Source organism: Anticarsia gemmatalis, chromosome 9 (assembly GCF_050436995.1).
Source record: "Anticarsia gemmatalis isolate Benzon Research Colony breed Stoneville strain chromosome 9, ilAntGemm2 primary, whole genome shotgun sequence".
In the NCBI taxonomy this organism is placed as follows: Eukaryota; Metazoa; Arthropoda; class Insecta; order Lepidoptera; family Erebidae; genus Anticarsia; species Anticarsia gemmatalis.
Window position 1 is genome coordinate 4,796,170 of NC_134753.1, and position 26,030 is coordinate 4,822,199.

The 26,030-nt window shown below is 35.5% G+C and overlaps 1 protein-coding gene across 1 annotated transcript in view; it reads left to right on the forward strand.

Moving 5' to 3' along the window:
• The window catches only part of LOC142975253 (cadherin-86C-like), a 109,904-nt gene extending 97,811 nt beyond the window's left edge, over positions 1-12,093 (forward strand). The window contains exons 8-15 of the mRNA XM_076117991.1: positions 5,296-5,488; positions 5,683-5,926; positions 6,137-6,722; positions 6,813-7,164; positions 7,423-7,624; positions 7,945-8,075; positions 8,556-8,882; positions 9,061-12,093. Of these exons, the coding sequence (XP_075974106.1) occupies positions 5,296-5,488; positions 5,683-5,926; positions 6,137-6,722; positions 6,813-7,164; positions 7,423-7,624; positions 7,945-8,075; positions 8,556-8,882; positions 9,061-11,533 (4,508 nt within the window). The 3' untranslated portion in view covers positions 11,534-12,093. The remainder of the gene's footprint in view (positions 1-5,295; positions 5,489-5,682; positions 5,927-6,136; positions 6,723-6,812; positions 7,165-7,422; positions 7,625-7,944; positions 8,076-8,555; positions 8,883-9,060) is intronic.
• Positions 12,094-26,030: the final 13,937 nt, after the last annotated feature.

The window sequence follows — 26,030 nt, forward strand, 5'->3', positions numbered from 1 at the left end:
AAAAAAAATACTAAAATCACAGTAATTATTATTGAAGACTAGATAAATCAACATATATTTTTTTTGTATATTAACCAACTACATGCAAAATCGTAATAACTTAAATCTAACAAACTATAACTACAGTAACTAAAAATGACTAAAATCACAATAATTATTGAAGATAAACATTATTTTAGTACAAAACTAATCTTATATTTGTTTTTTCATTTTAAATTAATAATATATGCATAGCTTTTTCAATGATGTGTTATGATTTATTAAATTAATTCCGTTAATAAACTGTTCACAAGTGTATTATGTTAACCGTTTCATAAGTAAAATATAGCTAATTTTATCTCAGGGGACCAATAGGCACCTGAATAGGTGCCGAATCTTTAACTTATATTGTATATATATGAGAGGGGACGAATGGGTACCTTTAAAATAATATTTTTTATTAAAATATTAATTGGTCCCCTACCAGGAGACCAATGGGCACCTATGCAGGGGCCGAATCTACAACTTTTATACTAGGGGACGAATTTTAGGGGACGAATGGGCTCTGACCCAAACTTAAAGAAACTTAATAAATTAATTGTTAGTTGCCCAAATAAATACTTTGAGGCATGGCATAAAAACTAAATTTATTGTTAGCCAAGTTTAACGGCGATACTTCAACGAGATAACGTCATGAAAGTGGACCTAAATCGTGGTCTGTACAGTGGTACCCTAGTTTGCTCAGCTCATTAATAAATCTCTGTAATATGTCGGCTTCTTGTATCAGTCTAAGTTTTTGCGTTCCTCGTCCGCACTGGGTCAGTGTATTTTTTCTTTTGATAGCATCAACGTCCGACGGGTATCCGGCTACTGTAGGATATCCTACTTCCTTATCGTAGTCGACACTCCCTCGGCCCACTTGCACCACGTGACTGGCCGCAACCTTGCGTGACCCACTTTATCAACTAAATAACACTATCAGATTTGTTTGCAGTCATTTTATACCAAACTTTGGGTTTTATAGCACCAAATTTTGTGGTGAAACTTTCTTCATTAAGTATAACAATTAACGTGTAGACAAACTGGTTGGAATTAAGTTTCGTTGCAAATCGTGCCGTGTTCGCTTTACTTATGAAATGTGGTTAAAGTATAAACACAAATTGGAAAATGCTCGTTGCAAATTCAATTTCGATTGTTTGCCGCTGAATAAACGTATGCAGATTGCAGATTTGTTAGTCATACTTTAATGTACTTATATTAAAAGGCAATCAGGTTAGGTAATTGCTTTTACTAGTTAAATGACAATGTTTATTAATGTTGTTGTACTTATTAGTGTGTTATTGAGACGTAATTCCTAAACATCTGGCGCCAAAGAGTTCTAGCTTCTTGTGATTTTACACCTTTGAATCTGTTTCTGCGTCTGTCATATTCGTTTATATTATTCTAGGTTCAAGAATTAACATGTTTGTATTATGTAAAACAAAATTATATTTGGTTAGATATTATTATGAGTTAGCAAACAATGCGATCTGAACAAACTCAAGTAGATACTAATGGCATAGATTAGGTACTTAATATTAACAGCGTAACCTATATCCAATAAGCTTATACGTAGAACCACGTATTGTCGTGAAACTCATAGTCATTATAACCCACATTGTTCCAAAAGACAATTCAGTATGAACTTTACCTAATATAAAGTTGACGCTAACATCTAAATTGTCTTAACAAAGACATAAGTTCATGGTGCGTGGTAGCGGCTACGACAACGCTTAACAATGCGTATTTCTTGTAACAAAACTACAAACACGACGGACTTCGAAAACGTTAACAGGGCTTTTAATGCAACCTTGCATTCTGCTGAACAAGCGCATAATGGCTCATTAGACCTTACCGGTCGCGCTCTTGCCTTAACAGCCATTGTTTGTAAAGCTGCCCTACCTTACTTCATAATAAAGGTACTTCCTTTGAATAGCGTCTCCTATACCTAGGAGCTGACAATACAATCCCGACTCTGACATTATCAGCTCGATAACTATGCTCGCCTCCGCACAACTTGTCCCTTAAGAACCGTTAAAACTTACTTCCAACCGATATTGAACGACCTGGAGGTCTACTCTTATTCAACGAAAATCGAATATTCGATGATAATTCACATGAATTTTCCCACTTATGAATTCATTCCAGTGGTATAAATGTAAGGTATGCTTATCCGGTAGTACGTGCCCAGAAATCTCTAAAAGACCAGAAACCAGAATACGTACAGACAGAAGTACTATTACGTTGGTTAGCATAATTTCTTTACGAGAAACAAAAGTATACCTCCTGATTTTCTTGCTATCGAATTAATCAGATGACACGTTATGAGAAAAGCTGTGAATGGATATCGGGATTCAATTTGGTCGGAGCAATTTTGAAGTTAGTACGCGTATTTCGAGTGAGGTACATAAAGCCCACCCGTCGGTACATACAAATGGACATATTGAGCACCCCGAGAGTCTTATTGTAATACCGAATATAAGGCACGTTGTATATTTTTCGAATCATAACAACATGGCGTTATCAAACCCTACAAAGGATAAAGTTGACAGCTTTTATAATCAAAATCAAAAGTTACGATCCATAATAGACTTATTCAGTACAGCCTAGATCTAATATCTAGCTTTACTAGTCATAACATTTAGTAAATCTATACTACTATTATAAAGCTGAAGAGTTTGTTTGTTTAATTGTTTGTTTGTTTGATTGAGCGCGCAAATCTCAGGAACTACTGGTCCGATATGAAAAATTCTTTCAGTGTTAGATAGCCCATTTATCGAGGAAAGTTATAGGCTATATATCTTCACGCTACGACTAATAGGAGCAGAGTACCAGTCAAAAATGTTACAAAAACGGGGAACATTTTGACCCATTCTCTCTTATGTGACGCAATACGATATAAAACATATGTAGGTACCTTGTTTTGTTCAGTACTAAAAGCATCCTCGACATATTTAAAATAACTTATTTTGCTATACACAAGTCACACGATGGTAAAAACAATAGAAAACTACATATTTATATAACTCTACTGCCTCCGTAGCGCAGTGATTTAGGTCGCCACGCTGCTACCATTGCACTGGGAGGTTCGATTCCCAGACAGAACAATTATTTGTGCGATCAACACATAGTTGTTTTGGGTTTGGATGTACTTTGTGTCCGTTGTTAGTATGTTTGTAAAAGTACCCGCGACGCGAGAGCAATTATTAGTGCACGAGTTGTCTTAAAAAAATTAAAACAAAAATGAGTTAGCATTATAGCAACTGCTCATAAACAAATTAGCCATTAAAATAAAGTATTTTACCTAATTATTTTCTGCAGTAATGCCTTCAAGCGCAGAAGTTTTCCAGTAATACGCTAATGAATCTCCACAAAGATGGAATAATGGTGGTAGCATAAAGGTTAATGTTTGCTATTACAGAGAGATAGAAATGAATTAAAGAGGCAATCAATTCGGTTCATTAAGTACTCGTTGGACTGCGCTTGAGGTGCTAGGTTATCTAATGGGACTGGCTAGTTAGAGTTGAAGTCAAAACCGACTGCTTTAAATAATTTTGTGATTATTCATCACTAGAATCTATGTTTTTAAACAAATGAACAGTGCCGCATTTATGTACTTTCGGGTATTGCAAGTTTGACATTAAAATGCACAACAAAAATACTTTCTACAACACCCGCTAGAGGCGTTGAACCGATTGTCATAAAAAATGTTTCGATACCTAGCTGGTTATCGGTAGTCGATTGTGGTGGAGAATCGCGGTACTGATAATCAATTTCAATACAGGTAAAGTAAGAAGTGTTTGGATTTTTAAAATTATCGACTTTAATGTTTTAATGAGTCCGATTACTCTATTTTTGATTGGAAAACAATCAGTAGAAGTAATCATTCACAGAATAGGGCAGCCGCGCCACAACAGACACTTACGACAAAGCACACGGACATAAACAGTATTAATTTATTCCTTAGCAATAATTTATTCGGTCTATTCAAACCACGGCTGCTAAATAATTAATGAGGGTCTCATTTGCGCCTTGTCACCGACGACAGATGAGGACCATCGTTACTTAATACTAAAGATAGTAGATGCACCACTTTTGTATGCTAATTACAAGTCACGACGTTTTTTTCTCAGACACCTACTTGGCATAATGAAAGCGCGGTACCAGGCTGACATGAATGGAAGAATGTTTGTTGTTATACCTACCGGTTATAGAATATTATGCGCGTAATGATTAACAGATTGTGTGTTCGTAGTCGGTGCCTTTTGTTCTTTTACTAATGTTATGTTTCATTATGTATTTATTAGTGTACGTACCTATAATTTGTGTAACATAGTATTAAAAGGATTTTAAATTATTATGACAGCTTCTTAAGTACTTTTAGAACATAGTTCTTAAAAACTTCCAGATAAGTTACTAAATTACCTGCAGTCAATGTTCTTTTAACTATTTATGCTCTGACAATAACTAAAATGTTTTTGTCCTAAATAATCAACCTATTTAAAATATTAAATATTATATTAAGTCTAAAGATTGCCTACATAATAATAAATAAACTAACTAAGCATTATTATAATGTAGTTTTCTTTATTGCAATAGACTTAAAATCAATAAAAATTAAACGCCACCAGCTGAACTTGTTTTAAATTTATAATTGAAAATGTATTGTATAAAAGAAATTGTTCTTCTTTATGATACATTCTGTCTAATTATATTTTATTGCAGTGTCAGTTTGTTATAAGCTTCTTTTTAAAACTCATTTATCTTTATTATACAATAGTTATTGCAAACGTCGCAATTATTTATTGCAATTTAGTTCTAATACACAAAGAAATAGTTATATAACAGTTATAATGATGATTTTTAAACTAAATTACTCTGTACATGAATTAGGTCGGGTCAAAGCAATCTATTGCAATATCAATTTATAAATAAGTACTTTATGTTCTATTAAACTTGTGTCGTATGATTACAATGAAGAACATGATTAATTGAAACCCATGCTTTAGTTAAATATCTATTGAACTTGAGTACATGAAAACTGCGATACCTGAATTATATAAATTTACAAATAATTTTGTACACTGCCATCTGTCAGCAGCTACTCGTATTAAAATGACAGACACTTTCTTCAGGGACGAGATTTCAAAATGTGCAACGTTTCATGACATGTTTAATAGATGGCGCTAATATACAACAGTGAAAATACTAGATATATTAGGAAAGAGGAAAATAAATAAATAAATATTTTTTAAGAGGTTTTTTTTTAAATTACAGGTGAGGTGACCTTGGAGCGTCCTATAGAGGAGATAGCAGCAATCTCGCACGCGGGAGCGCCCATTCTTCTTACGGTGGTGGCTGAAGAGGTGCGGTTGTCCAGGGAGGAGCCCGAGGCTATGTCCTCGACTGTGCAGCTTGCGTTTATATTACCGGAGCGAGAGAACTCACCGCCGTACTTTGAGAATCAGTTGTAAGTTGAAAATATCATTCAAAATTTACTACGTTAAGAACTTACAGCATCGATTGTGACACTCGCGCTTTAATCAATGATAGTGTACCTACTTTTGTAGAATATCTACCATTTTCTGTACGTGGTATTAATACCGTTCAAAGGACATGCCGAACAAACTCATTACTAACGACACTTTTCAATATGTTTTCCAGCTACATCACCTATTTAGATGAGAACGCGCCTCAAGGTACGGCGTTAACATTCAACGAGCCATACATACCGCAAGTAAACGACAACGATGCAGGCAAGAATGGTGTCTTCTCTCTCTCACTCGTGGGGAACAATGGAACCTTCGAGATCTCGCCCACTGTCGCCGAGAGACACGCGCAGTTCATCATCAAAGTACGCGACAATACCATGCTGGATTATGAAGCGAGGAAATCTGTCGTATTTCAGGTACTAAAATTATAAAATATTTCATGCTACACCGAGTCGCGACCGGGGCAATATGATATATTATATTTTGTGTATAAAGTAATTCGTTATCATTGCGGTGGCTGTTGTTTTCCAGCCAGGACATGGTCCGGTCCCGATACGGTCCAGCTTTAATCAGCCTTAAGACGGTTTGTTAATTAGAGACTTATCGACTATATTTTTCTTTTCCAGATTTTAGCCCAAGAGCTCGGTCCAGCAACAAACCTGTCAGCAACAGCAAACGTGACAGTATACCTAAACGACGTCAATGACAATCCACCGCTATTTTTGGCGCAGTCATATGACGTCGAGCTGGCGGAAAACGTAACCGCTGGCACCAGGGTCGTTCAAGTCGCTGCCGATGACGTAGACACGGGTTCTTTTGGAAAAGTACAGTTTACTGCCATATTAGGATACCTTAACACTTCCCTACACTTGGATCCTATGACTGGAGTCATAACTGTAGCCAAAAACAACCACGGTTTCGACAGAGAAGCGATGCCAGACCTGCATTTCTTAGTAGAGGCTAGAGATAACGAAGGAGTAGGTTTAAGAGTAACAGTGCCATTAATTATTAAGTTACTAGATGTAAATGATAACCCACCAGAATTCGAGAGGTCACTGTACGAGTTCGTACTGTCACCGAGCTTGAATAATTTCACTTCGGCAGCCTTTGTGAAGGCAGTTGACAAAGATGCCGAGCCACCAAATAATGTAGTCAGATATGAAATTATACAGGGGAATGGAGATGGAAAATTCGCTATTAATGAAGAAACAGGTAATATTTTTTTTCCTTGAAATTGTTTTACTGTTCCATAAGAAAACATTTACGTCAACAATACTAATAATATGGTTACTTAATTTTCAGGTGAGCTGTATCTTCTAGAAACATTGAAAAGAACAAAAAAGCAAAATGTACATAGACGAAGACGTCAATCTGATAGTCAGGACGAAAGCGAAGTATTTGTTCTGACTATCAGGGCCTATGACTTAGGCGTCCCTAGATTATTCTCCACCACTATGGTGAAGATATACCCTCCTGAGAGCAAGACTAGGACCATGTCTTTCATAGTGCCTGGAGTGAACCCAGATAAGAGAAAGCTGGAAGAAGTACTGAGCACTCTTTCGGGAGGAAAAGTCACCATAATTGAAATTAAACCTTACAAAGGATCAGATAATGGTGCCACAGATCAAATTGGACAAGAGTCTAGTCAAGAAAAGTAAGTATAAACTCCTTAAAAGTATTTCTCAGAAAAGTAAAAATTAATCAACGAAATGAATGTACGCGCATAACTTTTGAACAACTAAACTAAATTGGATAGTTATTTTTTAATAATATGTTTGTTACGTTACTGTCGGGACAAGGTTTTTAGAAGATCGATGGGTTCAAAATTCTCCCAGGAAAGGAATCTATGGTATAAAATTGTAGCTAGGAAGTAATATAACTTGTATTAATGTTACTATCTATTTGTTTCCAGAAGCGAAGTTATTGCGGTTGTACGCATGACAGGCAACTCGGCCATCAATGTAGCAAAGCTACAGGAGCAACTGGCGAAGAACGTGACTGTCTACACAACTGGCACTAATTCTGGTGGGGTCATTAACACCAACACAGGATCTGGTACTGGAACTAATTCAGGGAAATCAGATCAAACTTCTACAGCCGATGGCGGTGATTCTGTAAGTATACCTATAGCTTTTGAAACAGTTAATAATACTAATTAATTAAATAAAAAAACTGGGACAATTTACACACGTACTATAGTAACCAGATAACTGATTATATACTTCTTAATACATACTTATTTAGATAAATTTACAACCAGGCTCAGAACAAATACTCGTGCTCAGCACACAAATATTTGTTCCGGTGGGATTCGAACCCGCCGCTAACTACTGCGCCTAATGAGCCAAACTTACGAATCAAATGTACGCAATAGGTCTAAAATAGAACATTCTAGGAAATAGTAGCAATTGACCACGTCTTGTTTTTCTTTCAGGGTCTATACAGAGCAGAAAGCCGTTTGTTATTCTGGCTGTTAATATTGCTAGCGATATTAGTAGCGTTAGTACTGTTACTACTTATTTGCTGCTGCATATGTGAAGGGTGCCCCCTCTATATGCCTCCAAGGTAAATATCACATCTACTTTTTTATTTTACAAGCTTAGTCACATAATTGCTAACTTCTAACACCCTTAGATTCTTGAATTAGATACTGCATCCTAAGTTATATTTAACTTATTTTCTACTAATATTTCCTTTTTTCTTATTAACAGAATGAAATGCACCAACTAATGCAAGTTCTCACACCATCTTAACACTTTTTTAGGTAAATATTTTATTTTGTTTTGAAGCACTGTTGTACAATTTTTTTTTCAAATACATCTCAAAAAGTGAATTCATTACTCAATAATACTCATCGTCTTTATCGATAGTTTTACACTTTTTGAGATAAAAATAGTTCTACAATTTAAACCTACTTACTGCATGTCACGTTAAAGGGTAAATGTACGAATGCCTTCTTTAATTTAACACACAGTCACATTCTTATACTCTTAAGTGATGATAACAGAACAGCTAGGTACATAGATATCCATTAATAAATTCTAGGAAAAGAGTGATACGTGTCAACTCCACAGAGGACGACGTGCATTTAGTGGTGCGCGACAAGGGACTTGGGAGGGAAAACAAGTCGACGCAAAATATAGAAAATAAGTCAATACAAGCTAATGAGTGGAGGAGGCGCGAGGCATGGAGTGCCGAACAGGCAGACTTGAGGACGAAGCCGACGCAATGGAAGTTCAATAAACGAAACTACAGATCCAAAGAACCGTCTAAACCAGCTTCAACGCCGGGAGATATCCGCCAAGAGTTCGTACACGCGGCGGCTGATAATGACTACAGATACAATGACAACCGACAATCATTTCGATTAAGGTAATTTTACTTCTGATATGACTAACAATGATATAAACTGGTGCATTTCAACTCAAAGGCGCTTTACCTGTGGGCTGTTGCTTGTATGAGCTTATAATTAACATTAGAAAATAAAAATGTACTCCTTAATGAAAAAAAGGTAGCAATGTGTACAAATCCATGTTTTTGTCTTTTACAGAGATGGACCCAACATAATTTACACAAAGGAAATGCAACTACAAGAGGCATTTGCTAACAAGCATAAAGAATACATTGAAGATTTAGAAAATGGTTACGATAGAATCGCCACTTTACATTACCAACATAGAGAGCAAGACAATGACTCGATACGCAGACATGAAATAGACCGCGGCTCCGAAGTCGGAGTCTTCCTCAAGTCTGATGCTGAAAAGAATGTACACGACAAGACTGATAATAAAACTAAACGTGAATTCCAAGACAAAGTACGCGCCCCATCTTCTCTAGGCAGGGATCAATATTTTATTAAGGAGGGAAATACAGAAATTTTAAGATTAGTGACTAGAGGCAAAAACGAAGAGGAACGTTACGTGAACCTTCCCGTTCATCAACAACGACCGGTTACATTAATACCACATACACAATACGTGGTTGTTGATAGCGGTAAAAATTTACTCATGGAAAGGTTTATCAGAGAACAAGGAGAAGAAGCAAACAATATAAGAGAGAGAATGGGAAAGGTGACAGATTTAGACAATATTTCAACTGGCAAAGACGGAAAAAGTATGGGACAAAGATCACAAGCGGGAAGTGAGGCTCAGAACCAATTTCATGACTATACAAACCTTCATCCTGATGTGCCCGGCTCAGTACCACTTAAAACAAACTACCTTCAGTCAGCTTTGCTTGAGATGCAAAACAAATCTACAATTCACCAAGAACTATTAGAATCGTCTCTTAGAAAGCAAAATGAGCTGTTACATCAAATACTCATTGAACGGGAGCGAATGTTACAAAACCAAGAAACAGCGTCTCAAGTAGAAAGCAAATTAGAAACGCAAAGTTTGCCAGGTCATTCTGTGATGGCAACGCAAACTGAATGTCACATAGGTACGCAGACTGAGCCACAGCTACTTCTGAAGCCAACCAGAAGAAAAGCTAGAAGCGATAATGATTCCTATAGTGAGGATGAATCTGAAATGGTGTTGGAAGATGAAACTAAGAAAGTCGCCTGGGTGAAAAAGAAAAAACCCAAGAAAAAACTAAAGTACAAAGATCCTAGGCGAAGTATTAGAGTGTATGACTTAAAGAGAAAGATTAAAACGCCTATCATAGAAGAAAGTGAAGTATCGCCTTCGTTAGAAAGTGAAAAGCATATCAAAATAAGTAAAACTAATGAAAGAGAAGAATACATAAGAAATTACGGTGATGTGACTAAAAGTACAGTTACGACATCCAAAAATGAAACTGTTAGCTCAACGCAAATAAAGTTATCTGACAGTGATAGAAAATCCAGACTTAGAAGGGAAGTTTTAATGGAAATCTCAGATTCCTTAGATGAAAAAGTAGACTCCGATTTGAGTAATAGGAGGCTACGACTACAAAAACAAGCTTCAGTCACCGCTGATGATGCTCATCTGCCTACAAGTCCTCTGGCAATAGAACATGAAAGTTTCGAGAGCAAAAGCAGAAGTAGCTCAGCTTCTAAAGATAACAGAAATCTAGTATTTTCTAGACAGGGATCTTCTACTGAAGCTCGTGAAAACGTGGTCGAACAATTAAGTGCAAGAGTAAAGTCACCCGATATAGAAATAAAATCACCAAAAGCAGATAGTTCAAGTAATGTAGAATCTAGTAGTAAAAAAGCCAATGAAGCTAGCGAATCAGGTAAATCATCAGACACAGCAAAGCCTACGCAAAAAAGTTTGCCGCGATACATGCAATGGTATGGTAATAAAAAAGCTGGTAGTAGCAAAGCCGCGCCTGCTGAGAAAGTTGTACCAAACAAACCAAAACGGATATCAAAATCGAAAAACGAGGATGATAAAGAAAAAACTGGTCGGTACGGCAAAATTATGAGTAAAGATAATACAAGCGAATCTGAGGCAAAAAAAAACTTCAAATCAACAAAAGAAAGCGAGTTCATCCATCCACGGATACTAAAAGAAGGTAAAGTTACTCCTGTACCAGAAGGACCACTACCAGATGTTCATCCCTTGCTACAACACTCAGAACACAGGTACGAACATCAATACGAAAACCAGAACCCTCTGTGTTATATCCAGCCAACACATATTCCCAAATATCTTGGTCAGCAGCCTTTACCCCGAAAAACAGCGGGAGAACAGCAACCAATTTATGTCAACCAAGACGACGTCAAGAAGGACACAAAACAGGATATATCTGAAAGTGCTTTGACTCACAGTATATCCATTTCAACAAGCTACGAGGAAGACCGGAAGAATCCTGAGGTCCACGTCTCGAAAATAAATATAGGAGGTGACAATGTACCAGAAGTGAGTCACAGAACAAAATTAGACGACAACGATTCAGGCATAGCCATGAATACGTTAGTTCAACAAGGCCATATGAAGAGATTACCAATCACTGAGAAAAAAAGTGTGTTCACGATCGCTTACGACGATGTTCAAACGAAGCAACTGCGACCAGATAGCAGCTCCACTTCATACTAGTTCTCTTTTACATTTTGTAACCGTCGATTGAGTGCCTTATGTCAATGTGTATTTAGAATAGTCACGAAATTAAAGACTCGTACCCTGTACTCCGTCCAATGTTGAAGTATTTAAATTATATTATTGATAACAAAGAAGTATTTTTCGCAGATTTGTTTCGGATAACGTTTTAGCTAATGTCCAGATACTTAGTATATGTTAGGTTAAGCTAGTTTCGTTAACGTATAGGGTTTTAGCTAAAACGTATCCTTAGTCCGCTGTTATTAATGTGTAATTGTGTATAATAACTTGTAAGTGAACTTGATACAACTGCCTTTGTTTATTGACTGGTTTATCATAATTTTAGAATATTTTCCTATAATAATGTAAATACGTCACATGTTGAAAATACGATATTAAAATATTTAAATTAATTGTAGCTTTAATATGTGTCTTTGTAAATATTATTTCTGTAATACCTTACAATGCATTCTGATACAGTGTGCAATTCTATATTTGTTATAAAATATAAAGTTATATATTACATATTAAACCATGAGTATTATTTAAAAGTCGTATTATTTACATTCCATAAAAACACATATCTTACAGTAGTGAATTGGCAAACACGAATAACAAACACATTTTAGTTATCAATTCTTTAATTTATTTATAATGGACACAATTTAAATCACCCTTCTATGCACAAAAGTTTACACAAGCAAACTATTAACAATAGAAAAAGAAAAAATAAGGTAACGGTTTAGAAAACGTATACAAATAGCAAAACACTTCAATTACCCAAGTACTAGAAATGAACTACTTTTAATTATGCACAATAACCAAGTAATAAACAATAGAAAAACAGATGAAAATGTAAAAGTAAAGTAACAATGACGTAAAGATAATAAACAATATAAGAAAAAGTAAATCAAGCATGTTGAGAACTAGGGGGGCTGAAGTGGCAAGGAGTTATACAAGCCGTGGCTTTCTCACCAAAAACAGTATGATACCAGCATACAATCTTCTGAGTGCCTCGCTTATTCATACCACTTTTGTCCTCATTCCCGACATTTTGCTGCCTTCCCGACGTCGCTTCAACGCGATTTTCTTCAACCCCTTCACCATCCAGCATCAACTGAACTATATGCACCTGTTTTGTCAACTCATTGATTCGCTGCAATATAATTTCGAACTGATCTGAACTGAAATGGACGTCTTCTGCTGGCATCGGAGGAAGCAATGCCATAACCTTATCAGCCATCGGTCCAATTATATCCACGTGACCTGATGATTCGAGACTCACGACTTCACGCACCGGCCTTGGTAAATTCTTCAACCAGACATTTAATACTGTTTCTATTGGAACACGTTGATCAGCCATCTTCCTCAGTCTGTGTAGGTATTCTGAAGGCTTGTCATTGCCCAAGACTTCATTCTTTAGGCGATAAATAGACATGCGTTTTATAAACTCGTATTTTAAGTGGTCGTATCTGCTTTCCAATGGCGGGTTCAGGAGAATGTCCTCGATCAGCGAAGAGTACTCGATGGGTAAATGAGCGACAATGTAGTCATATTTATCGTTTTCTGTAATAATTCCATTCAATTTGAAGACTGATTCCACTTGAGCGAACCAAATTGCCAGTTTTTCACCCGAAAAACGTGGAAATGGTAAATAATCCATAGTGGTTACGAATTATTACTCAGGTCGTGTTATAAATTTTATGTGAGACAGGTATTTCGCAACCTACTGCGATAACGACGCAGAAACAGAAAAAACAAAAAAAGGTAAAATGTAACATTGTCTTACAAACCTACCCACTTAATATCAAAATTAAATCAATAACTGACACGAGTATTAGTTTAATATTACATCAAATTATCCAGCTGCTAGTTAATTTATTATATAATTAAATATGAAATAGTATTTTTTATCATTTTATTGCATTTTACAATGGTTTTCAGAGACCCTCGTGTTACTTAAATTGAAACTAGATGGCACTTTTGTCAATTTGTAGCACCGACAGATAGCGTTCACACAAAAATAACGTTTGGAAACTCGTTTAATGTTGACGAAAACGGAACGAACGAAACATGCTACAAACGCTCCAGTTATTAAACGGTTGATTCAACAAAATATTTTATGTAACTGGTTGTTGCGGATATTTTAAACGAACAGATATTATTTCTAAACTACTAGGGGAACATAAAGACGAAGAGGTTAAAAACAGCAAACATTTTATACCTGTACATACCACTAGCGCCATAACCTTAACGTTAAAAAAGTAGATACTACTGAGTACACCTACTTTTGCAATAGATTATATAACAGCCAGTAGATGTCGCTTTATTTTGTAACGAGAACATTCTCCGCCTTCATCCTACTATATCTTACTGAAAACGGTCCCATATGTTTTAATGCGTTTCATATATTTAAATTATACATTTAACCATTTAGAAATAATAAGAATATAACTCTATGTTACTCCGCCGAAATTACTAGGGTCACCATTGTTCCAAATTTATAACTAGATGGCGGTGCATGTAACATCAATAATGAATTTGAAAAAACTGTCACAATATGACTATGAAGGAAACTTAATTAAATATTTAACCTAACATGTAGTTAATTATAAAATAAGAAGTAAGCTTTAAAGACATTCATCGTTGGCCACTAATAATTCTACAGATAAACAAAAGTTAATGATTAATGTTAGATCAGCAATAATTTATTTTTTTGAACAAAATACCTAAACATCCAAAAGCGACACAGGGTACAAAATCTAAACATTACGGTACTTAGTTAACGAAGTAAACTTAAATATTGTTTCATCGTTCACCATTCAATCACTCGCATGAGCAAGTCCTTCATTCAGCTCATTTGCACAGACGAGTCGCGCGGAAAATTATTTCTTTTCATATTCCCATTTTTCACGTCTTACTTAAAGTTTTCAAGTCAATGGGGAGGTTCCGATCCGACTGTTTATTTTTCGCTTTTTTTCTCTGCTGATTGACTAATTTTTATTCCGAGATTTTTCTGTTTAGTTTATTCAACTTCGCCGAAGGTATGGCCAGCTTTTCTTTTTTAACTTTTTGCCTTTTAACTGTTTGTTTTGGATTTCCATTTTTCTGAGAAAAATAATAAGCTGAAATATTGAGATTCACCTAGCTTTACTTACCTTAAATGTAGATTCACGCAGCACGGGTAACGTACAATATTTTAAAGATAGTTCACCATTACTTTCTACAATTTGCATATAATTAATCTAAATTGATGAATCTGGGCATTTTAATGTAAACTTGAGTTAATGATTTGTCTCAAAAATGTTGAATTTGTTCGACACAGCCCGACGAGCAACTTTATTTAATTCAAGTAATAATAAAACAGAACCGCAACTTTTATTAAGAAAGTACCAGGGCGACAGAAACAGACATGAGGTATGGAAATTACGTTTCCCCGCGGCAACTTGCTTTCACGGTCCACTGGGCTGATCATAATAAAAACTCGCGCCGTCGCCTTTGCACAGAAGTTTGACCATAAATTCGGTGGTCGGTGCAGTAATCGCCTACCGCTCGCCGACGGCGAAATTCTCCTCGACCCTAGAAACAGTACGACTGCCGAAAATTCAAGCTCCATTTCAACTTCCAACGCCGTTTTTCCAAAAGGATCTTTAAAAAATCTTACAAAAAATACGCAATGTTCTTCACAAAAACTTACGGGTACGTTTTTTCATACTTGCGGCGCTGATCCCCTGCTTTTAATATAATAATAAATATCACCAGAATACACTACTTTGTGAAAAGTTTTTTTTTCTCTTTGTTTTCCCCGAGGGTGAGCCAAGACCATTAAAAAGGTTAGGGCGAGCGATATTTTATGCGATTTTAAGTGTGTAACGGTTCTAATGTCCGTTTTATTGCAATGTGAATTATGAAGGCACGATCCTTATTTTCATACATGTCATAACACCGGGGATTTTAACGAAACTGCATTGTCTAAGATTTTAACTTAGCCATAAGTATAAGAACATTATTAAAGATAACAATTTTCGTGAATTAGAAGATTGCAGAGACTCGACAAGAGCAGTAGTTCTCGTAAGACATACACTATAATTCGAAATTAAAAAATATTTTTGAACTTATGATGATTAAATTATTACCCGCACCGTAACCACGAAAAAATTAACTACAGTTTCTCATTATCCCCTGTCAATATAATTTCATATGTGATACAACTTTTAATAATGACGAATAAAACGTTTAATCATTATCTCAAACCTGTCTCCAAAGTTTTTCAACCCTTTGAAAATGTGAATAATCCGTCAGATTAGACGGATAAGCACAAGTGGTAGCCGATTCAGCGATACCTCTCATTAGAACAGCTCGGACGGCGAGAGGGTTAACTTTGAAGTATCATTGCCATTTATTAATGGTCAAGTTCAACCCGACGCCCCAAATTAAAACCGATTGCTGTAACTGAATTATTAAATTGATGCCATTTGTTCCGAGATATTTTAATAACACAAATTGTTTTAGGTCGGGAATTGGGAACAATATTAATTATTGCGCGGGGTAATTTTACGAGATTTTAGTTTGACGTTTACTTGACAGTGTGGTGGAAAATGTGACAATACAATTCGTCATAGAGTTTAAAGTACAGGTTTTACGCGGATTAATTTCTCCATTAATGAGATATGTGTTTATGAAATTATTTTGAACTTTATGTGAGTACTTAAGATGCTTTAATTATTAACTATGGATACCTGGCTATAACTCTTTGGATAAATCAAGAATTAATTTCAACTTGTACCTACTACGGTGTTTTAAGCCTAGAGGAAGTTTAATAACAGCTTCATAAAACAAAGCACACCTACGCATTAATTAAAATTTTCTTTATTAATTTTTCCAATGAATCGCAAACGCATAGAATTGACACTTATTGCTTTTCCCCGAATTTATCCAAGAAAACCAATTAATCACGTGCCGCTGTCCAATAAATCCCCTTACGGACTTTAATTATTTTCTTATGATTTTAATTTTAGCGTTCCTACCCTCCGAATCACGGATTTCGAACAACTGTCTCCACTCAGGTTTTTTCAACTCCGAGTTCTACTTTTATTAATAAAGGACGAAGACAATTAATACTACTTAAATTTTGTTTAAGCATTCCCGAACTTAATTAGAAAATCTTTTCCTTGTGCCAAAATAAATATGTTTAAAACGCAGCTGTTGAAATACATTGGTGTTAAATTAGATGTAGACTATATCCAGGTATGAATATGTATGTTCTTGTGTAGAACAGAATCAGATTAAAGTTGAGGTGCTTGTTACAAAAGTATGTTGAAAAAGATACTACTTTAACTTATAACGTTGGTCATGCATTCTCGAGCTATTTATTCTAGCATGATAAGAGGCGGGTCACTGCGTCTTGTAACTGTGATGGAACTAGAGCTGTGACAATTGTCAGAAAATCTAAGAAAAAACCAAATGTATGATGACAAAATGCTACAATTAATAACCTTTTTGTAAAAATACGTATTTAACAATCGAGCGCCGATTATTTTCCGGGATTGGGTCTAAAAACCGCGCAATTAAGTGCCATTTGTCCACAACAAAGGAGCGGTCTTCCCCCCTTCCTCCGAAATTAGTGATGACTTCAATAAAAATAATTCTTGTCTTTTAGGCAAATTGCATCGCGAAAAGTCCAAAAGCCTTTAATTAAGGGTCGCCCCTCGCCACCCCGTAAACAGCGTCGTGGCCGTCACCTTTTATTTTTGTTAATTCTTGGGGCTCTTTCTTCGCCGCATAAGTTACTTCACCCCTTCTCACCCCGTGATTCTTTACGCCTTTTTGTCACCGTTTTGAATTCTTTTGAAGAAACCCTTTCTTCCCATCTGCCACGCCCGTCAATATTAACTCCGCTGCGACGAGTTAAACTTTTTAATATCCGTTAAATTTTGTTACACTCAGCGCGATACCTTTTAAGCTGATTTAGAAAAAAGCGTCTAATTTAAAACCCTCGTAATTTTCGTAACATCTATAAGTAGGTAGGATTTTATATACAAGTTTCTGGAATACGATGATACATTGCGCATATATCTCCATATTTTAAAACATAAAACCAACAAAAGGACATCCCCGAAACCGAAGACGAATTTCTTAAGATTCATTAAATTATTCACGAGGGAACACCAAAAAAATAATGCAAATGAGATCGAAGGAATTAAAAAAAACTTGTTGGAAAACACAAGAGATCGTTGCGGTGGTTGTCGGGACACGGAATTTTTAATCCATTTCCTTCAGTCGATTAATATTCAGAGCGAGGCCGGTCTGGTTCATCTCCTCGACCATTATTGCTTGGACGTCTCCCGGTGTCTTCGGTCTACTTTCCCTTTGATTTCGTACAAGCTAATTACTTTCCTTTTGTGACTGATTGCATTCCTGAGTACTCTGTGTTTGTTGTTTTTACAGACGTGACTTCGACATCCCTGAGTTAGAGGCTAGAAGTTGAATCTTTTATATTATGGTGGTTTTCTCTCCGTTTTTTTTCAATTAAATTATAAGTGTGTTTAGTTACAATGCTTCTCAGGAAAGTTACGAAAATGTATACGGTACAGAATACTTAATTATATCCATTGTCCCATTAAACACATGTCATAGTACACAGTACACACAAACGTAATCACAATATTGCCCCAACCGATGTTACCATCCAATCAAAACATCTAGAGATTCCCTACCGACAATTACGTCTCCACATAATGCCTGCTTTACATGTTCAGATGAAGCAATATTGCCTTAATATATTCAATATCCGGCAAGATGATAATTTACCGACTCGGGTAGAATCCATTATGGATGTTTACTTGACCTGCGCTTAGTGCTTACTAAGACAACAGGGGGTGACCGCTCCGCACTTATGCGTGCCTGGTACAGCGACTATTGAGTGTAGAGAGCGTCTTGAGATTCTCCTGGGATTTAGAAGAAGAAAATTAACATTTGTTGTTGTTTAAGTTTAGACCTTGAGCTCGGAAAAGTGGTTTGAAACGAAATACTTAGTAAATTATTTACATAACTAAATACATATTATTAAGGTATCATTCGAATCTCGTAATGTATCTTGAACAAACTAAAACCGAATGCTTGTTTGAACTTTTGCACTCCTATAACTTAAAAATGTGTAATAAAATGTTGGTAGTTGAAAAGTAGTTCCGATATTTATGGTAATAATACCAAATCACTGTGCATCCGTGTTGTTTTGAAGAATCTTGTGGTGCATAAATCAATACTGGCAACAAACAAAATAAAATACCGTAAGTAAACAATAAGAAGAAAAATAGAAAGGTGAATTTAGGAATTCCGCGTTCGAATTTGAAATTCAAATCGTGTACGTTGAGTTCACCGTCACACCAAAGTCACACCAACAACACGTACCAACTGAAAAATACAATCTTTAAAATGTTTCTTCAATTTATTGCTATCCTACCAGCAACTGTAATGAAAGATTTCGTCTACAATTCTATTATGATGACGAAAAACATTAAAATTCTAATAAAAACATATTAACAGAAACTTTAAGTTAATATGTTTAAGCTGGAATAATAAAATCTCGTTTTATTCTACGTGTCTTGTCTAGGAAATACCTATAAAGCAATACTTTAAAATATCGTTACTACTATCCCATGATGGGAACATGTAATACGCTGATGCAAAAATATGTTTATGGCCTTACATGGAATATTTCGAGAGGAAAATCCGGGATAATCTATAAATATCGCCCTCGACACTTCGCCGCGCACCAAATTCTAAAGTGACAATATTCCTTATTGTATCCGCGATGTGAAAAATGTATGCACACCCCGGGAAAACGCCGTAATATACGACGCGCGTAGGGAGTTATTAAAATTATAAACAAATAAAATTATTCAGTGTGCACCCCTTACCAAGTTATTCGTGGCCTGAATTCTTCATGCGTATGTGTTTATTGCATATACCATCTATGATTGTTTCAATATTTATGAATCTGTGATTTAGTACTCAAACTCCTTCTGGTACCCTTTTTTGTAAAATGTGAAGGAATTATTTTTGAAAACTTTGATAGTCAATCGGTAAGATTATAATAATATATTCCTAGAAAATGTTCACCAGTTTTACTGCCTCAACATACTAAAAAATTTAATAGGTATATCTTCATCTTCATGTCTTAGCTTAATTTTGGAAGATTTTTTAAGATACAGATGCATATCATACTACCAAGGCCATCCATCACTCTTCAAAGAAACCTCACAAACTTTATCCCCTCATAAATCTTATTTAAATTATCTTGACAGCGTAGAAAAACAAAAAAGAATACAATTTCCTTTCGTCGCATCTCATGTCGAAGTTTTTCATCTATCGGCATATAACCCCGTTCCCTTTATTTTATATTAAAGCGATAAACATGTCGATTGGTAGAGTCACGCGTGGCCGCTCTCCCTCGCATCTGAAGCTGTACGGTTCTATATCTTTAGAATATGCAAGTCATGAGAAAACGCTTATCACGGGCTTAGATATCGCTCGGGATAGACGGGGATGAATTATGGTGTAACATATTGCTGTGTGATCTGTGACTATCAGTTTTAGTTACGGTGTACGTGGTTTCAAATTATGCTTTGGAATTTCAAGCACGTGAATATCTTCTGTCAATCGGCTTCCCACCAAGTCTAAAATTTTTGGTTGCCATTTTTTTGTTAACAAATTTTATTTATCGCAATTTTCGTAAGTGTCGATCATTCACATTATTTTATATTGAAATCACGTCTTTCACAAAAGGTAGCAATCCGATCTATTGGTTTCCGAATAGACATAGAATAGCTTTTGTCAGATATTTTTCATAATTATTTATCAAACATACAAATATTTTCTTCTAAATATAGTTACCCATTGCCTCAAGTACTTTATTTATAGTACAGATTTTTACCATCATAAATTATGTGTCGATTGACCACACTTATCCCTAGGGTCGTCCGGTGGGTCCGTTTACCGTTGCAGATGGACACCTCGACAATGGCGTTAAAAATGAACCCTGCCGATAACTGCCAGCCCTGATGAATCGCTCCAATGCACCTTTGGAAAGAGAAGTAATCGGTCAGTGAGATATTGGTACGATTTTAGTTTCGATCAATCAGAAGTGTAAGGGTACTTAGGTACCATATTTTATTACATATTCTGTTTTCTATGAATGTCTGCAAAATTATCTCTATTTAATGGACACAGGACACAGTTTTTTCGGTCGAAATCTTTTTTTATTTTCTTTATTCCATTTAAATACAGATAATTTTATAGGTAAGTACTATGTGTAGCACGTGTAAACATCCGCTAAATCAAATACGTATGTAAATGAAACAATATACCTGCATAACGGAAGGGTTTTACAGCTCCGTTATTAGCAATAACATAACATCGTTGGTATTTTCTTCAATAGCTGAAGGCCCATAAAGCCACCGTGCGCTGTTGAACAAGCGATTGTGTGAACAAGCGGCCGCTTGGGACGCCAAACTTCTAAATTCCCCGTCGGCTTGTCGCTAGCAGAGTTTTACGGCCAAATTAATATGGCAAATTAATGCGTTCTGTTACCGTATAATTTTCGCGTATGGGAGGGTGTTTCTTGCGAGGTAAACCCACATATTGCGACACAAGGGTACAGTCTAACACGGGGCGGGATTCGTATCATTTTTCCATATGGAAATGTTGTAACGAGCGGAGCGCACAAGACAACAGTGATATGCTAATTAAAGGAAAACACGCGAAACGTTTTCTGTTTATTTTCGGTCGGCGACGAGACGGAGGAAACGGTTTGCGTTTTTTAATTGTTCAACAAAACAAAAATTAAACAATTGTAAACGGTGTTGAGCTGCGCATGTTATATGCGTTAATGGGTTTTACTTTTAGTATTTTGGAGCTGAGTAGATTTTAAGGAACCATTCTAATATTTTTTATATATTCTAGTCATTGCCTTTTTTAGTAGCAAATTATCACTGCCGTAAATAAACCCTCACAACACCTGAACTAATAAATACTTACTTCTATACATAAAACTATGTAACTGTTAAATAAACGAAACAATAAGTAAGCCAAAAACCCCATTTAATTAAAGGAAAAGTTTATAAGTTGCCTTCTACGTAAGAAGATCATGTGAGTTTATGAGTGCGATTCGTCACGGCAATTGAGTGCTACGTGCGAGGGTCTCGATGTCTTGTGTAATGAGAACACCTTGCAATAATCAACGCAAGACATGCAATAAAAACACGGGCTTGTACTAAATTGCTTTTAATTTTAAAGTCTGAATGTGTAAGAAGTAGGTGATTCGGAGTTGTTTATAAAACATCTTCAAACAAGTTCAATATTTTAAATTTTGTTTAGATTTGGCTGGACAACAATGATTTGCTAAAAATATGTGGATTAATTTCCATTAGTCTTTCTTTTAAACAATTGGTAATATATTATTTTATGTTTTTAATTTTCAACTTGTGATAAATTAATGTTATATCAACAGTAATTAGCTAACTAATACAGAATCCGTACCACTATTGATATGAGAACAAAGTTATTCTATTACAGTTGGATCAGTGTAAGAGATTTATGTTGTTTGTGAGCCAATAGAGAAAGGCTGAACATTATGAATACATGGACGTCGACAATATCGAGAGCAAACAATTAGAGGCAAGTTAGGGGGAGGTAGGGGTGCCGATTAAGTTATACACATGCGGGTTAGAGGGTAACCTGACTCAGGAAGATTAAGATTCATCGAAAGGCCCTTACATGGAAACAAACATTGTATTACGAAACCGGTGTCTTGGCGATGTTTGCCCAAAGGTAGCGGATGTTAATTTAGTATTCACCCCTGTGCGGTACGTGCCCAATATTAATATTTCGGTAGGAAAAGATTCATTTCGTAAGTGGAATGAAGGTGACACGGAGATTACGTTTTCTTTGAGACTATTGAACTAATTTGCGGTTACAAGCAAGGGGAGGTGTTCCCCGGTCGTTTAATGTTCCCGGAACGCCTTTGGGCTGTCCGCGCGGCTTGACCGCCGCCTCGGGACTATTCCCACTATTAAAGTGCTAAGAGGGACATTAATATACCCTTGGGTCCTGTCATCTAAATAATTTAACGTCTTAATTGAGTTCTGTTTTTGCTGGGCGAATATGGAATACGCATCTGTTCCGTGAAGTATAAAGCTATACCTAAAATAAAATAAATTTTCAGAGGTTTCAATCTTATTTAATTAATAGGTATTCTTTCATAATTGCTATAATCAAGATTACTCTGCGAAATGATGACATAAAATGTTTTTTTAACACTTTATCCTGCTCTAGATTTAAATTATGAAAATGAATTTCTTGCGCTTTTTCTTATACCAGAGTAAATGTTCTGATTAAAAACATATTTAGCATCCATCGCACCAAATAAGTAAAGACGAAACTGGAAAATTAAACCTCTGTCCAATAAATCCATGCTTCCACAAATACACTTTTGCATACATGTTCAAAAACGTAATAAGTAGAAGGGCAGGCGGTGACCGATAAGCAAGTTAATCCTGAAGATAAATAGCGTGGTCATTGTGTCCGGTGAGGGATGCGTTTCTTTTGTCTGAGCCGCCCGCACCCGCCGAGACAATGTGAGGATACGTCAGCGATCGACACTGAGAATATTTGGTGAACAGTATTAAAAAGAACGAGAAAAGACTTCTTTGATATGGAAAAATACACGCTGTATCTATTTCAGATCAGTTTGAATAAATTGCAGAGTGTGTGTTACAGAGTGAAGCAAAAGGTGCACACTTTTGCTTTTGGTGAAAGAAAACCCACTAAAAAAGAAAAAACTAATCAAAATTGTAGTGCCAATTTTAAAGTTTATGTTAGTAAATAACTTATTGCTTTCAAACTACGGATTGCTGTTACAGCATGGTGCTAATGGGCCGTGGTGTCTGACGAAAGGCACTTTTTGAAATAGTTTAACGTAAAAAATATGTTTGCAAAATTCTTCTAAATAAAGCAACTGTTCTGTGTTCTATTCTATTCGTTCTATATTCTTTGACGAGGGTCTTCGAACAAACGTCTGAATTCTGAATGTCCAGCACATTAAGTACAGACCGCAAGGCGCTGGGGTCGGTTTGTCAATCGAGGGTGGCTTTATTTTAAATCACCACCTATTGTGCTAAGAAACTGTCCCCCTGTGATATCGCCGGAACTAATTTTGTTAATTTAAATAGATATTTGTTTTGATATATGGTTGTCTTAGTATTTTTTGAAACTATTTAATATACTATTGAATTATTGTACAATAATGTATGTGATTGCATTAAATTATTGTAGTTATTCAAAATTAAAACCCTAAAGTATTTTACACACGGCTAAAATTATGGATGTAGTTAGATTTAAAAATAACTCTAGAAGCAAAGTTCTATAATAAAACATCCGTAGCTTACACAAATGCAATTACGTATGATAATATCAACACAGCAAACTTGTTCGTAACACCATGAAAATCCCCTGTTTTATTTCTTGGGCAGTTTCCAACCGTATCGGTAAATCTACCAGGCAAACATGAGTCCGAAGGAATAACCGAGATTTGCGAACACCGCATGAGGCTATCGGATAAATTGACCGGTAATAATAAAATGTAAGGGGTAAGAATGTAGATGGCTATTTAGATAATTGTTAGCTGCGTCCGCAGTAGCCGACAGGCAGTGTATCGGAAAACTGAGCCGATAGCGGGCGATTTTATTGCCACCCCGAGGTGGTCATTTATGGGAAAACTATCAACGGACAGAAACGGAATTGATGACAACGCATTTCGCTGTTCCCATTCCGTTTTGATGGAATGACGTGTTTGACAGTTGATTCATAGTGATGGGCTACGTTTAGTGCCAAATATTTTGTAACGTCTTCATAAACTACACTGTTATTGACTTGATAGTTTTCTTCGGATCTGAGTCTTACAAATATTCTATAGCAATTTGAAGAGAAATACCTAGGTTTTCCTAGGCTAAATTCTGTTTTATTCCAACTTATCAGTTACCAGTTGTCTTAACAGTTTGTTTTCTAGAACAGCTAATTTTCGACAGACACAACAAGGTTCACGCCATTCAAGCAATATCATCCCAACTAGCACACAAGCGCTATAACAAGCTGCACAATGGCCGGTTAAAGGATTTTTATAACGCCTTAGGCTCCTTAGTAAGAAGTATAGTGGTTCTATAAGCGGCTACAGATCTCTTGTAGCGTCAAATAGGCCCATACTGTCCAGCTTATAGCTCGACATTGGATCTACAGTGGTCGTAAATAGTAATTATAATAGTACGTAGTATAGTAGTAATACAGGAGCGCTAAAATAAGATGAAGGTGGTATAATCGCGCTACAAGAGCTTTTTCGCAGCTTCGTGGCGCTTACCAGCTGTTGTACAGAGGTGGTTAGCGCCACGAGCGTTCGAAAAAGCTCTTGCAGCGCGATTATACCACCTTTACCTTATTTTAGCGCTACTGTGTAACGGTTATAAATGCTAACGCTCTAAATTAGTAATATGGTCGGTTTATTATGGTGTAAACTAAATATATTGTATTAAAATGAATCATCAGTGACAAATGAGGAGACATTTTATTTTTACGGATTGGATTATTAAAATAACAAGTAGTCTATCGCTTTTATTTCTTTGTGTACGTGATAAGAAAGTGCGAGTTCCAGTTTGCTGTCAATATATATGTATATTATCGTCAATATTTTCATGCGCCCTCAAAATATTCAGTTTTAAATGCAAAAATTATATAGATATGTGGATTTGGAAATTGTATTTTGAACATAAATAAGACTTTGAGGGTTACAGATAGTTTAATTAGGGTTATAGGTAATAAAAAATGATTTTAATTATGTTAACGTTACCAGGCTATAGATTTATATGATCTTGAAAAGATCGTAATAACCTCAAAAAATATGTTTACCAAATGCTGTAATGGCGTCTCGATCAAGCAGCTCTCAGAGTTGGTTACATCTGCTGTAGCGCCTTAAGCTGTACAAAGGCTCTAGTATTTGCTGTTGTAGACCTCAAGGTTCTGCAGTTGTGGCATAGGAGTGCTTCAATATAATTGTTTTGGCATTTTACTCGTACTTTTAGGGGTCAGTCGTTGAATATTAAAATAGATTGAAAAAATTTTTATTTTATTTTATTTTATTTTATTTTATTTTATTTTATTTTATTTTATTTTATTTTATTTTATTTTATTTTATTTTATTTTATTTTATTTTATTTTATTTTATTTTATTTTATTTTATTTTATTTTATTTTATTTTATTTTATTTTATTTTATTTTATTTTATTTTATTTTATTTTATTTTATTTTATTTTATTTTATTTTATTTTATTTTATTTTATTTTATTTTATTTTATTTTATTTTATTTTATTTTATTTTATTTTATTTTATTTTATTTTATTTTATTTTATTTATTCTTTAAAAACAGTTGACAGACTGAACCACCACTGC